Genomic DNA, 15,824 nt, shown 5'->3' on the forward strand with positions numbered 1-15,824 from the left:
GTGCGTGCAGTTTAAGTCCTATGGCAAAATGAGCACGGAACACATACCTGGCCATGTCTGTAGCATCTCTCTTGTAAACACAAAAGGGTAATGGGAGGAAGCTTCAATGAATCCCAGCTAGTATGTCAGATTCTTCATGCAGGCCACAAGTGAATCCTCCTTTACACTCTGAGCATAGTGTGGAATAACCTTGACGTGACAGCTCGAGAGCGACGCCACCACAAACAGTGTCAGAAATGTACATATCAATGGCATGGTCAACCACGATCCACGCTGCAATGGTCACACTTTGCAGCTAGTAATCACGAAGGAAAAGCATTTCATTGTATTTCTTATTGTTAGATTCGTTTGTCTTCGTCTCTAGTTTATATTAAAACTAATCTATTTAGACTCAGTCACTTATATATTAATTTTTGATTATTATGTGGTATTTAAAAATGCATTTTGAAGTCATAAAACTTCTTCTTCAGGACACGTTTAATTTTCTTACAGAATCCTAATACTAGTGATACTTATTACCTTTAGAACTGACACATTAAACAAATCATTCAGGTACTAGTGATATATAACAACAGAAAATGGGGGAGAAATATTTCATATCTCATAATAGTTAGAGGCGTATTTCATATATCTAACATTGCCACTTATGTATCCAGACAAGTTTACCTATGCGCGGCCAATTCTGTTTGAAATTAGTATCGTGCAAAGAAAAAAATACATGATTTGGAACTTTCCATAATTTTTCTTAAACTTTGCCAGTAGGGTAAGTGCAATGCTGCCAAAGCTTAAGAGAAATCTTTAATAAAATAGGACCCTGCAGGAGAGTAAGAAAACTATGGTAAGTAGGACACAGACGCAGAGAGCAGGTGAAATGCCAAGTTTAATGACATAAAATGCACAGAGAACAAGTCACCCCAGAGGGCTCCAGGGTAGGACCTCAACTGTCAGATCCTGTCACCTTCTGATGTGCTCAACTGAACGAATGTCCCTACATTCAAATGAGATCTATGCCTAATCCAATAGATACGCATTTGCTATATAACCCGAATACCCCATTGAGTTTTCTTCTTTTTTCGTTTTTTTTAATGCACTGAAAAATACATATGTGGGTATAACATAACAGTATAATTGACAGTACAGAAAGTGAGCACTCTACGAACAAAACAAGACATTAGTATAAATACATGAAATTGTTAATAAATATCCTCTTTAGGTGAACCTAAAAATAAATACATTAATAAATGGATTAACGAAATCTCCAGAGTATCCTGTGATCTATTACCTCTGTGTACTGGTTTGCCCTGAAAACCGTTTTGTCTTTGATCCACTGTGTGCCTTTCACTAGTTATTTCATGTCTGTCAGACCTTTGAGAAATATGTTTTCTTTTTAAATCATCTTGGTGATCCTCAACCAGTAGTTTTTTTATTTTATCTGGTATTTTGTATACTTTTGCCATATTCCACGAATTACATACGTTCACTCGTTTGGCATTACCACATACTCTACCTACTTGCACAGGCTCCAAAAACTTGGGATAACCTTGGGTGTTTTAGTACGTACCCAGTCACTTACAGTTATATCGTTTTTGTATTTTTCATCATAATATCCTCTTTTTGCTTGGTTTGAACTTTTTCAACATTATTCTGATTTGTAGTGTCACAAATTCGATCAGTCAGTGTATCTCTTTATCTCTTAAAAATCTCGACATCTAAGCAGGTCTATATTGTGTAGCAGGTTTTCTGCCTTTTAATGCTTCAAAAGGTGAGACCCCTGTGGTTGAACGTGGAGTGGTTCTGTAGAACCATAACATAGTTTGAACAGCAGCACCAACAACACACTTATTAGTCAACCTCAACTATATACATTCCCCCACACACATGGTTGAAGAGTTCTACTAGACTGTTTGTTGGTGGTTGATATTATGAACTATTCAAATGTTTTATTGAACTTTCTTTTAAAAACATTTCAGATTCTGCAAATACAAATTGTATCCCATTATCTGAAATCAATTCTTCAGAGAAATCTTCATTCACGAAGATGTCTTTTGAAAACATAACTACAGATTTTGAATCAGGTACATTAACAAATTTTACATAAGGCCATTTTGAATAATAATCAATTAAAACATAAGCATATCATAAATGCTGAGGGAGAATATAAAATGGTCCCACCAAATCGATTTCCAATTTTTTCCATGGACCGGAAGGACATTGTATGGATAGTAAAGGTGACGTAAATGTTTTGAGGGATATATCACAAGTGGCACAAATTTGTCATTTTTTTACCATCAGAACAATATCACTGTCCGTTTGTGGCCACCAATAAGATTCCTTTTCTCTTCTTTTAGTAAGAGTGGCTCCTAAGTGCCCCTCATGTGCTCTCTTTAATATTAATGATCTAAAGTTCAACTTCGGTATCAATTTGTCAATTCTCAAGAGAAGACCATCTTCTATTGTCAAATCATCAGATATTTTAAAATATGGTGTATGTTACAATCCAAATTTTTTTTATGAGTCCAACCTTCTTTCACATAGTTTGCAACTGAGCATAACACCATGTCATTTGTCAAGGTGTTACTCCACTCATTTTCAGAAAATGTACTAGTCTGTTTGATCTCACTTGCGGCAATTAAAAAACTTTCATCTTTTTTCCCATGGACCAGAAGGACATTGTATGGGTAGTAAAGGTGGCATAGATATGTTGAGGGATCTATCACATGTGGCAAAAATTGGTCAAGTTTCCACCATCAGATCAATATCACTGTCCATTTGTGGCCACCAATAAGGTTCTCTTAATCTTATTTTAGTAAGATTACCTCCTAAGTGCCTCTCATGTGCTCTCTCTAATATTAATTAATTCATAAAATTCAGCATTGGTCTCAATTTGTCAGTTGTCATGAGAAGGCCATCTTATAGTGTCAATTCATCAGATATTTTAAAATATGGTTGCATATTCAGGTCCAACAGTCTTTCATGAGACCAACCTTCTTTCACATACTATGCAACTGAGCATAACACCATGTCATTTATCAAGGTGTTACTCCACTTATTTTCAGAAAATCTGCCAAGTTGTTTGACCTCACATGCGGCAATTAAACAACTTTCATCTTCATGATCACTAATATCATCTTCATTCAATTTTATTGGAAACTTTGATAGATAATGAGCTGCCACATTCTTTCCACCTGATATGTGAACCTACTCAAAACTCCTACTTTATCTTCCAGAGGAGGTGCATCTACAACAGCTTTAACCAGACCAGGTTTGGGAACCAATCCTTCGCAGATTTGACATGACAAAAATATTCCACAGAGGATTTAAAAAACAGAGATTTTTCTCTCTTTACCACCCCAGATTTTTCAAAAACCTTGAGAACTTGTGTGAGAATTTTGTCATGTTCAACTCTATCTTGAGCGTGAATTAATACATTGTCTTGGACGACAGAAATTTTTTTAATATTTTTTAGTAATGTGCTCATGATTTTTTGGAATACTGAAGCTGCGGAGACAAGCCCAAACAGCATGCAACAGTATTGATAGGTTACCCAAGGAGAAACAAATGCTGTTAAGTGACAGGACACAGGTGCTAGCTCCACTTGATGCTAGGCTGCACCTAAATATTACTTCGTAAAATACGTTGCTGCTGGTATTGTAGACAACATATTCACTTATTTTGGGGAGAGGGTGCAAATCGACCCAGGTCACCATTTTTCTTTTTAGCAACCACAAAAGGATAAAGCCACAATGATTCAATCGGTTCAATATTACCCTTAACCCATAAGTGTTCTAATTCTTTCTCAAACTCATCTTTTACACTGAATGGCACACCTCGTAATTTGTGTTTATTCTGTGTGGCATGCTCCTTGGTTTTGATTTTGTGTTCAATACCCACTAATTTTCCCCATTTCACAAGAGAAAATTTTGAGAAAATCATTGAGAAAATATCTCCATCTTCTCTACTTTTCTGTTCTCTTTTAAAGAACTTGAGTCTTGCAAGTCACTACCAGACTGGGTGGAGCACCAAATCTAATTACCAGTTTTTTTTAATTGCTTCCTCAAATTCATCAAGCCCTTCTCCATCGACTCTGTATTTCTGGTTGATATTTAAATGTGGACCTTCATTCAAATCTTAAGGAATGTAGTAGCAGATATTTTTTCTTTCTGGTCTAAATCTTGATGCTCCAATACCCCTTCGGTAAGTCTCAAATGCATCATACCATTGTTACCATGTTATTGGTGGATCTCCAGAGGTGTCTAAAAAAGTGGGTGGTGGATTCATAGATTGCATATTGTTATTAAACGATAATTAAGCCAGACTGTAAGTTGTACTTAGTTTTGAGGTAAGTACAGTGTCTTTATTTAATCACCTGCTAATCACTATCACAGAATAACAGTAATAGTGAGACGAAGTTGTGCCCATTGTTGAGCATAACGTTTTGAGTAGGTACAGTGTCTTTATTTGATCATCGGCACCGCATGTAAAAAAAAAAAAGAAATATAAAATATGTGGTCGCTTTTATATAAAGAACACAAATTACAGGCTTCACATATTTGCTAATGTTTTATGTGCTTTTAAAATGGCTGCCCATTTTCCTTTATGGTTACAATGTCTTTGTTCAGATATATTTTTACTTGCTGATACTGATGTGTTCATAAGATGGCCTCCTGTTAGGCTTTAATTTCTATGGGTGATAGAAGTTACAAAGCTCGCCTTTCCCAATACATTAACATGGCTGCCAATTTTACTGTTGTTTCTGTAGATGGTTGCGCTATACATTTGTTACCACCTCATGTAGTCACTGTGCAGCTCCTTCCAGCTTCACAAAGACGGACCATAGGTACAGCACCTACCCATTTTTTTCCTCCATAGTGCAGCTCACCATTTGGATGACCACCAGCACCTCAGCTTATCAACCTTGTCTCCTGAATTGGGCACATTTCAATGTCGGACGCGTTGCCAGCACTACCTGTGGATCCTCTGCTTCTAAGGTGGCAGCTCTTCTGCTCATTGCCACATACGGTACTCAGGACACAGACGCAGAGAGAAGGTAAAACACCAAGTTTATTGATATAAAATGCACAGAGAACAAGTCAACCCAGACGGCTCCAGGCTGCAACCTCAACTGTCAGATCCTGTCACCTTCCGATGTTTCTCAACTGAATTAATGTCATTACATTCCATATGAGAACTATGCCTAATCCAATAGATACGCATTTGCTATATAACCCGAATACTTCAAAAACAATCTTGATGTGTCTGAGGGCTGCAAGCAGCCCAACTACGAACCACCTTTCATTCTATGCCTGCCAGACACCTAACCCCTAATTAAGGAAATTTGACTGAGTGGCAAATAGATGGCCCATGAGTATTGTAGCATTTTTTCAAGGCACCTCAGGGCTAAGTGCAGCCATGGGTTGGAGACAGCAAAATAATACTTCCAGTGGATTGCATACTTCCTGAGCCTAATAATCCCTACCCTCTCTGGAAGAACATTCTATTTCCTGGGAACTACTGCTTGAGAAACTAAAGGTTTATCTGGTCTTCATGAGAGGAAAAGATCCCCATCTCCTGATTTCATAAGTGAAATTTAAACTTCACAGGCCTGGTTTTAAGAGCAGTTTTCAAACTTTTCAGATTAAGGGCCTGATTTAGATCTTGGCTAATGGAACACTCTGTCACAAACGTGATGGATATTCCATCTGCCATATTACTATCTCCATAGGATATAATGGGATCGTAATATGGCGAACGGGATATGTGTCACGTTTGTGACAGAGTATTCCATCCACCAAGATCTAAGTCAGGCCCTACGTGTGTATTTTTTGTAATTTTGTTTTTTTATTTATTAGTAGGGCATCACTACAAATTTCTCCAGATGCCTTAATCTGTTATAAATATTTGAAAATGAACTACGTGCCACAAAACATGGCCTAAAGATGGATGACATACTATAAGAAATCTGAAAGCTAATTAGTTGCTGAAAATCAATCAGTAGATTTGTAGAGTGCTGGTTGTCATCAATAAGGGTATCCAGGTGCTGGCAGGGTCCAGTTGATTAGCCGAATAGCCAGGTATTCATGAACATTTTGGAACTCTGGAGGAGATGAGGAGGTCTGGAGATGAAAGAGTAGCTCTTTCCATGTCTTCACTGCTAGGAAGGAAACTGAGCAACCTCCGCATCTGCTATGTTGGATGCAGGGTGTGAGGGTTAGAGAAAGGGAAGTGGAGTGGAGGTGTCTGGCTGGGTGATGTAAGTTCAGGCGATGATTCAGGTAGGCAGGTCCGCTGATGTGCAGGGCCTTGTATGTGTGGGTCAATAGCTTGAACTGGCATCTTTTCTGTACCGGTAGTCAGTCGAGTTTCCTGAGGTGAGGGGTGATGTGGGTTCTAGGGAGATCAAGGACAAGTCTGGCTGCGTCATTCTGTATGGTCTGTAGTCGTTGGAGGTTAGCTGCGATCCCTACGTAGAGAGCATTGCCGTAGTCCAGTCAGCTGGAGAGGAGGGCCTGGCTGATGGTGTGTCTTGAGCTTTGAGATAGCCATTTGAATATCTTACAAAGCATGGGAAGGAAGAAGAAGCAGGAAGAGGAGATGGAGTTGACCTGAGTCATCATGGTCGCTTGTCGACCAGGATGATATCTAGGTTCCTGGCATAGTCAGTGAGGATAGGAGCAGGTTTGAGTTCAGAGACCCACCAGGATGTGTTCCATGGGGAGAATTCGTTTTCGAAGATCAGTACCTGACTTGTTTGGGTTGAGTTTCAGGCAATTGTCCTTCATCAAGTTGGTGACGTCTGTTATGCAGTTGTGGAAGTTGGTCTTGGTGGTGTCTTCGAAGAGAATGAGTTGTGTGTCATCGACATATGATTAGGGGTGGGCGATAAACTCAACTCCTCCAGTGGAGTTCTCAGAGTTCTGTTTGGAGTCAAAAGTTGAGGTGTTCCTTGGCTGGGGTGATGTCATCATTTGTGGTGGTGCATTGGATGGATTCCTTGTGTATGATGGTGATTCCTCCACCCGGGATGCTGATGCAGTTGCTGTGGGTGATCTTGTATCCTTCAGGTATTGTGATGGTGATGTCGGGTGAGGAGGTGCGGTTGAGCCAGGTGTGAGTGAGGAAGAGGACATCAGTTGTGAGGGTGATGAGGAGGTTCCAAATCTCAGTGGTGCGTTTGCATTGTAAGCGAAGGGTGTATGCAAGTTGCAGTATTTGTTTAGGTGGTGTCAGGGGTGTGTTCAGGGTGGGGCTGGTCCAGGGGCTGGTGTGCGTGCTGTGGCAGGTAAAGTGGCAGTGGGTACATGTGAAAGGTCCTACCATGAAATGGTGGTCAGTGCAGTGGCAGTGTTTGTTGCAGCGTCCGGGATTGAGGATGTAGAGCTTGGCGATGGTGTATCTGTGGGGGCAGGAGGGCCGGTGGCTGAGGCGCTGTGCATGGTCCAGGCACAGATGGGCACAGGTGGGCTTGACTTTGGCACACCATGGCATGGTTGCGCTATGGCCATCATTAAGTAGGTCCTGGGAGATTGGAGGGGTGCAGTGGGTCGGTCTTCCAGAGATGGAAGGACATGCAGGAGAGCAGGGGAGCAAGGAGGGGGGTAACGGGTGAATGGCAATGGGGGCTGGGGGCAAGAGGGGGGCAAAGGAGAGCAACAACGGTAGCAAAAGCATCCAGAGAAACTACTCAGAAAAAGGTGGCAACAGTAATCAGAAACAAGCATTGGCAAAGCCAATAGGTCTCAATAATCCGAGAGCTATAGGCATTGGCAATGTTAATACATTTTGGTATGGCTTTGGGCTGGTTTTATTGATATCCCAGCAGTAGTATTCATTCACTGGTAGTGCCCCGCACCCAGATGCCCACATAGCAAATTGCATGCTTTCACTTTCTCAACTGCTTTCACTTGAACCAAAAAAAATCACAAAATAGAAATATAGCATATTTGTGTTTCAATTGTGGGTTCCCTTGTTCAAAGTAAATACACAGTTACATTCCTAGATGACTCTGTTGAGGTACTTTCAAGAGTCTCTACTTCCCCTTGTGAAATCATGCATAAGATACTCATCCAACAAATATTTTACATTTTTTTAGGTTCAAGTGAAAGCACATTGAAAACAAACATATGACAGTCTACACAAAGAGCAGCCAATGCCATCTTTACATTAGTGTTGAAGTTACTGCTGATCTGTGTATATGTTCAGCGAAACAAAGTGGCTGCTAGTGGAGTTATTTGTAATGGTTAGAGGGCGGGTGGTGTCATTCCTTAAAGCAGAGCTCTCAAATTACGCCCTCCCCCCACAAGAAGCCAGGCTCATGGAACACCAAATGCTGCTGAAAAAAACACACATGCCTTGCTGTACTCAAATCAGATAGCGAGAAGCAAATGCTTCTGGACAGCTCCCCATTGCAGTGCCCAAAAATCGGAGAAACAGCACCAGTTAAATTATTACAAAATCCCACATTCCTCCCACTACAAGAGTTTAAGCCCACCCTCTCCCTGAGGCGAGGTGAGTTTTGGAGGCATTTTGTAATGATTTATAAATTAGAAGAACTCTGAAAAGAGTAATCAGGAGCCTCATTCACCCCAACAACTTACAGCACTATCACCAGTGCCACCATAAGCAGCACAGCACATTACATAGAAATAAAAAAAGAAAGATTTACAGGGCCATCGGAGCCCGGAGACTGAAAACACCAGGATTTAAAGAAAAGATTTACAGGGCCGTTGGAGCTCAGAAACATGAGCACTTACTAAGGAAATATTGAAAGCAGGGTCAGGGGGAGGAGGGATTTAGCTCATCAAGCAGCGGCAGGTGGGAGGTGGTGATGTGGACAGCACCGGGAGATTAAGGAATATGCAATAAAAATGCAAGCAGCAATATGCAGTAAGTGGTGGTGGGGGAACGGTACAGGGAGATGAAGTGATTTACAGGATATAATTTTTAAAAAGGACTTTTCAGGCAGGCATGGGAGGAGGGTCATAACAAGCTTGGAGATGACAGCAACATAGCCTTTGGCTTAAAAGATTCTAGGAGCAACAAGGAAAAAGTTGTCCCTGAAACAATTGCTAAAATGGGACAAGTGTAAGGCTGCAAGTAATAGGGCAGTGCTCTGTGGAAAGGAACAAATCACAAAAAGGAGGGACAAATCGGAAAATTAACCACAAGCAACGAATGCTTTTTAAAGGACACACAAAGAAACAAATGTAAAGCAATGGGAGGATTGTAAGCCCAGAAAGTATACACAACATGTCTCAAAGAGACAGCGCAAGTGGTGTCTAGCCAAGACCTAAAAAAGGAGGCAAAATTATCAGAAAAATGCAGCAAAAGTAGCAGAAATACGGATGCAAAAGTAGCAGGAAAACATATCAAAAGCATTTAGAAAAAGGAGACAAAAGTAGCAGGAAAAAAGGAGGCAAAAGTGTGAGGAAAGGGTGACCACATTAATCAAAAAAAGGAGGCAAATGTAGCAGATAAAGGTGGAAAAGTTAAATGTAAAATGTGGCAGAGTGAGCAGAAAAGGTGGCAAAAAGAGAAAAAGCAGGAACAGGAACAATGCATAGAGGTGTGAAGAGGAGCGGAGGGTGAGAGAGGAAGGCAGTGGTTGCTGGTGCAACGGAGCACTGGGTACAAAAGGGGCTTGATTGGTCAACAGACCAGTCCAGGTGAGTGGGAATAAATGTACTCATCTCTTCCCTGGAATTTAGAAGAGTGTTCTTATCCTCATATCTGGGAGAGGGAGTTCAGAATGCAGGGAGCAACTACACAGAATCTTTAATCTCCTTTTCACTGGAGTTTAGTTCTTGGCATGTGAAGGAGGTCTAGGCGTGATTCTTGCCCTATAAATAGTGAGGTCCTAGTCCTTTTATATACTTACTGTGAGAGTGTTGCCCTTATAATTAGCTAGACAGTAGAAAAGGTTGTGGCCAGCTGGGATATGATGATGTTTCCCTGCTTTAAGTACAAGTCTTGCTGCCATGCTTAGCAGATCAGTCTACATTTTTGTAAGTCCACTTGTTAAAACATTGCCATGCTCCAGTGTTGAATTATTCAATGAGCTAGTTATGCCTTGGTGATATTAGCTTCGAATAAAGGACAATATCGGTTTAATTGCCTGATGCTGAAGGAAAGCTGAACAAACAGCAGAGCTGCTGTAAGCCTCAAAATCCAACTCTGTATCCCAAATGACTCCTAGGTTTTCAGCTATATTAGTGAAGGATGTTGGAATCTCAAACTCTTGGGGCTCAGTATTTCAAAGCCTAAGGAGTGAGCCGAAAATAAACACTTACATTTTTGTTCCATTTAACTTGAGGCCACTTCTATTCATTCGAATTGCCACTATGTTCAGACCTTGCTTGAGGTTTGCAAAATTCTCCTTTGGCTGTTTAAACACAGGTAAGCTTGTATGTGATCAGCATATTAATGATTTGTCCAGTCTTCAGACTTACTGGTTGAAAACAGTGGTTTGATAAAAACATTGAGGCCCTCATTATGAGTTCAGGATTAAATTATGATACATGTGCAAACCTGTGTTTGCACAGGGATCAGAACTATCAGTTGTGTGATAATTGTCACACCCTCATAGTTTTCCCATGATAAATTATGCAGGATCACACCTGCCTAAATTTATTGGGGAAAAATGGCCGGAATTGGTTAGTATATGCAGATTTTGGTACTACATGCCCCCAAATATGCATGATGTCCACCACAAACTTGTAATCAGGTGACATGTATCACACTTGATAAATTTTGCCTCTGCAGAATTGTATTTTATCAGGTTCAATAAATATCACACCATTTACCAGGCACTTGTAATGAAGGCCTAATAATAGGGGTGACTAGGGTAAACGCTAAGGAACCATACAATTTGCAATGCTGATGACTGGAAAACTCAAAATCTTGTGTCTTTCCTCTCAGAAGTAATTGGGACCATTCCAGTGCTGTATTAGACACAGAGGGCACATTTTTAAGCCGGTTAAAGAATAGACCATAGTCCACCATATTACATGTCACTGATAGATCCAAAAGAATCTTCAGAGATAGTTCACCATCGTCATCCTCCAGTAACAAAATTAGAACTTTTTCAGTTCCATGCTGAGGTCTAAAACCTGATTGGTTCCTAACCATCTTTTCAAGTAGAAATGAAATTAGGGTGCTGACACCCATTCAAAGACTTTTGATGCTCAGGAAAGCCAGCAATGGGTCATTAGTTATGCCCTAGGGCAGGGTTCTGCAAAGTTGGTCCTGGAGAGCCGAGTCCATGCCAGATGCTTAGCATATCCACATTTAGAACAAAGATGTTTCAGAAATCTACAGTTGTCTAAATGTGGATATGCTAAAAATCTGGCAAGGACCCGGCTCTCCAGTACCGACTTTGCAGAACCCTGCCCTAGGGCCCAGGGTATCAGGGTCCAGAGAGGGCTTTTCTTTATGAAGGTAATTAGTACTGATTTCATTACAAGTAACTGGAAACATGCTTGCTTTAAAGAATTGGTTGTCCATTCTGGCTACACAGAAAGTGATGAGTTTGGCCACTTTATTAAGGGCCAGTGCATGTAATAGAAAATAGTTGTAACAAGTACATTTGGACTTCTTTAATAACCCTTCAATTTATTCAGTTGATATTTCTTCAAATTAGAAAAGTGGAGGTACATTTTTAGCTTGATCCCTTCTACCAATGTTTTCCATATCTAGCAATGCCTCCTCAATCTTATCCTGTTTATTGTGAAAGTTACCAAAACATATTGAATAGTGTATACCCAGTATTGTTTCTGTGAACAAAGTATAAAAATGTATCCACCAATTCCAGAGACAGGGTTGGACTAGAAAGCGGACGGATTAGAAGCATCTTTATAGGCTGTTCAGTAGGTTTTTATAGTTTTCGTACTCAAATATGGTTTTCTCTGGAACAATAGATTCTGTGGTTGTTTTATTAAGCTCTGTATGGACGTCTTTCAGTTCTCCTTTTCTCCATGGGGTCTCACGGCGCCTACAATTTCTCTTAATTTTTTAAAAAGTCTGGGACTGAATCATGTGGGGAGGAAATGCCTATGAATGTTTATTTTCAGTGGTGCTTGTTTGTTGCATGATTCTGACATTATATGGAAGAAGCTGTCAAAGACCCTGTATCTGAATTATATTAATTGCACAGTTTGTCCTTTGCTGTAACGAAAATGCAGAAAAACGGTAAAAGATAGCAAAAAATGACTGTTCTTAACAGGGCTATATTGCCCACTTAAAGGGACATTTTAAATCATCAATTTGAATAACATTCAACCACAGGAGATTCCTCCACTCTTTCTACTCGTTACATCATTTCAGTTCTGCAGTCCCGCCCAGAACTAATCTGAGGTTGTTCGACTCTCATTTCTTAGTGGACCTTCAGAGTGCAACTTGTAATGAGCTGTAATTTCCCTAGCCCTTGAGTTACTGGTACTCCCGGTATCAGAAACTCTAGGGTTGGGGAAAATCGTACCCATTTTTGGGCCTCTCGTAATAGGTGTCTAAGAAATTCAATGGGTTCATTTTCATTTGCAAATATAGAGCTGGTACAAAGAACGGTAAACTTTTATGTTTTTACTAGGAACAATGTTATCATAGCTATGAGCTCTAAACATTTAGGGAACCATCCTCTAAACACATACTATTTCCAAAATATTGACAATAATCCTTACATGGTAACGCCATGGTGTCTGAAATAGACTAGCCAGTCCATCTACAAAGTTTGCCACTACAAAGCAGGGTGGTTTAAACCATTAAATGCCTTAAGAACAGTCTCCATGGAAGGATCAAATATACAGGTGACACTATGTGAATGAAAGGGAGAAGAAGAAGACAGGTAGCAGGTTCATTAAACTAGAAGCAAGGCTAGTTCCATGATCTCCCATTTTCTCAGTCATGCAACCTCCAAGTCAAGTCCAAAACAGTAGCACTAAGGGAAGTCATTACAATATAATGTTCAAACATGTGAGAAAACAGGGCTGATTGCAGAGGCCCCCTAACTTTTTGCCCCCATTTTCCCCTTTATGCTGGTGTTTTCCTGACTCTGATGGTGCCTTGGGTACTGCTAACCAGTCCCAGGGCCTGTGCTCTGTGTAAAATGGATATGCAAATTAGGCTAATTATAATTGGCTAAGTTAACCTACCTATAAGTCCCTAGTATATGGTAGGGCATGTAGGTTTAGGGACCACAGCATAGGTGGTGCACACCTAGGTGCACTGCTGAGGTGCCCAGTGTCATTTTAAAGGCAGGCCGGCCTTGCTGGCTGCTTTTAAATTAAAGTTATATGCAAATTCGACTTTGGAATTAAAGGTACTTCCAAAGTCTTAAACTACCTTATTTTTACATATAAGTCACCCCTAAGGTGTGCCCTATGTGCCCCTAGGGCTGGGTGCCATGTAACTATAAGCAGGGACTTTATAAAAATAGATTTATAAGCCCTGGTGAGGTAAAAACGGCCAAATTCGTTTTTCCCTCATTGAAGTAAATGGCCTTCATAGGCTAGAATGGGCAGACTTTATTTTAAATTTTAAAGTCTCCTTAAATGTTGCATACCAAGAATTTGGTATCAAATTAATTGTTGTAATAAATCCTACAACTTCCAGTTGTTGTATTTATTATAACTAGTTCAGGTAAAAAGTTTAGACTTTACCTAAAAAGTTGCCAATTTCAGCTCTGCATTGTTTTTGCTGCTGTGCTCTGATTGGCCAGCCTGCAGCAGCTTCTGCCAGGCTGCCTTGATGAGGTGTGAAGTGGCCAGGCTTCACACAAAGGAATGCGCTTTGGGGAGAGAATCTCCCCTCAGCAGATGGTGAGGCAGGAAGGGGGAGGGCTGCCAAGCTGGTCTTCAAAGGCAGAGAAAGACATTTGGAGCACCCAGCAACACCCCCACATCCTGCAACCCCAGACAATTAGGTGCCCCCTTGATTAGATTAGGAGAGGGCAGGAGAGGGGTGTGTTTATGATTTTTAGCCACACCAGTGGGTGGGCTCAGCCAGATGTAACCTCCAAAAATCAGATTCATCCATGTTGGATTTTTAGAGACTGTTGCCTTCTGGGATGGATTTTTGCCACACTTCCCAGGAAGTGGTCATCACAGGGGGACGACCCTGTCCCTGATTGGAGAACCAGGGCCCCCCTGCTTTTCACCCAGGAGCAAGGATAAAACTGGCAGACCTGCACCCACGCCTCAGATCCCCTCCAGAATTCAACAAGAAAGGAACTAAGGAAGAAGAAGGACTGCCCTGCTGGACCCCTGGCCTGCACCTGGAACCTGCACTCAGAAGGACTGCACCAGCTGCACACTTGGGCTTCACCACAAAAGGACTTTGCCTGGCTTCAACTGGTTCAAGGAGGGACTCCCTGTTTGCTACAGGTGAAAAATTGCTAACCAGAGTCCCCTGCACCAACTCCTGAAGAAAGCGACCAGCTGACCACTGTCCAGTGGCCAAAAAGGAGTTTGCGCCAGGTGCATTCTGGGAGTTGAAGTCCGCACCCCCCAAGGACCATCACAGAACTTCTGGACCCTTGGGGTGAGCTGTGGACCCCAAAAGAACCTTAAAAGAACATCTGGGTGAAGCCCCAGAAGTTTGGAAAAGATTTGAGAATTTTGGGAAAAAAGCTCCAGAGAGGGACCGACCCGCCGCGGAAATTCTAGCCGGCTTGCCTCAACCGCGACCCGGCCTGACTTCGTGGTTCGTCCCGGTAAAGAAAAACATCCAAAAAAGAGACTAAGTCTGAACGTAAAAAGTTGACCGGGACCTCCCAGCCATCGTATCCGAGAAGGGCTCCATGGACGTCGGATCAAGATCCAGGTTTACCCCGGTCGAAGGATTTTCATCTCGAAAAAACTACTAAGTCCGAAGGTAAAAGTCTCCACCGAGGAAACCCACATCGCGTATCCGGACAAGGGCTCCAGGAGGTCGGATTCAACTGGCAGGTTCGTCCCGGTGAAGAAAAACTTCAAAATAAAGACTAAGTCAGAAGGTAACTTTTTCAACCGAGGCCTCCCGCGACTTGTAGCCGAGCAGGGCTCCATCGCGGTCGGCCTGAAAGTTTGACTTTGCCCCGGTCGAGGTGCAACCAGATGACCCGATTGGCGCTTTTTGTTTCTAAGCGCTAGAAAAGTAATAATTCTTTAAAAATTCATATCTCCGGTTCCCCTCAACCGATTTTAATCGTTTTTGTGTCATTTTAAAGATAAAAATATAAACTATTTTTATAAATTGGTTTTGGATTTTTAAAATGTTTCCTGTGTTTTATTTAATTACTGTTTTGTGATATTTGAATGCTTTACACTTTGTCTCCTAAGTTAAGCCTTGACGCTCGTTGCCAAGCTACCAAGGGTTGAGCTGGGATTAATTTACTGAGACCTAACTGTACCTACGTGGAGGTTAGTGGCTTGTTGCTAGGTGTAGGTACCTACCTGCCCTACCAAGAACCCATTTTCCAACAAAACAAAATAGCAAGACAGTTCTTACCTGTGATAAGAGTGTGTCAGTTGCTGAACAGAAGCCAATTCCAAAGGAAAAACCCATGATTGCCTTGACCTGGAAACAAACAAGGAAATAATACAGGGGTTCGTACTTGTGCATAACCATTCACATTTTGTGAAAAAACAAGTGGTTTAATGTCCAAGTTGTTTACTGGTTAACAAAGGGTAACTAATCTTCACTTCTTGAACAACATCAAGGAGTTCCCAACTAGTTCCTTATATCTCCTTGTGTATCAGTGTCCCTACCAACCAAAGATGGGAGCAGTTCAAGACCGGGTAATCCCTAAAATGAGCACAATCTTCGAAAAGAGCAAACATTGACAAAACTAACAC

The 15,824-nt window shown here is 41.3% G+C and overlaps 1 protein-coding gene across 1 annotated transcript in view; it reads right to left on the bottom strand.

Annotated features, from left to right (window-relative positions):
• The window catches only part of LOC138283648 (multidrug and toxin extrusion protein 1-like), a 423,588-nt gene extending 408,048 nt beyond the window's left edge, over nucleotides 1–15,540 (bottom strand). The window contains exon 1 of the mRNA XM_069221585.1: nucleotides 15,478–15,540. Coding sequence (XP_069077686.1) covers nucleotides 15,478–15,534 — 57 coding nt within the window. The 5' untranslated portion in view covers nucleotides 15,535–15,540. The remainder of the gene's footprint in view (nucleotides 1–15,477) is intronic.
• Between the last annotated feature and the right edge of the window lie 284 nt (nucleotides 15,541–15,824).

The sequence above is a fragment of the Pleurodeles waltl genome, chromosome 3_1, assembly GCF_031143425.1.
Source record: "Pleurodeles waltl isolate 20211129_DDA chromosome 3_1, aPleWal1.hap1.20221129, whole genome shotgun sequence".
NCBI lineage: Eukaryota > Metazoa > Chordata > Amphibia > Caudata > Salamandridae > Pleurodeles > Pleurodeles waltl.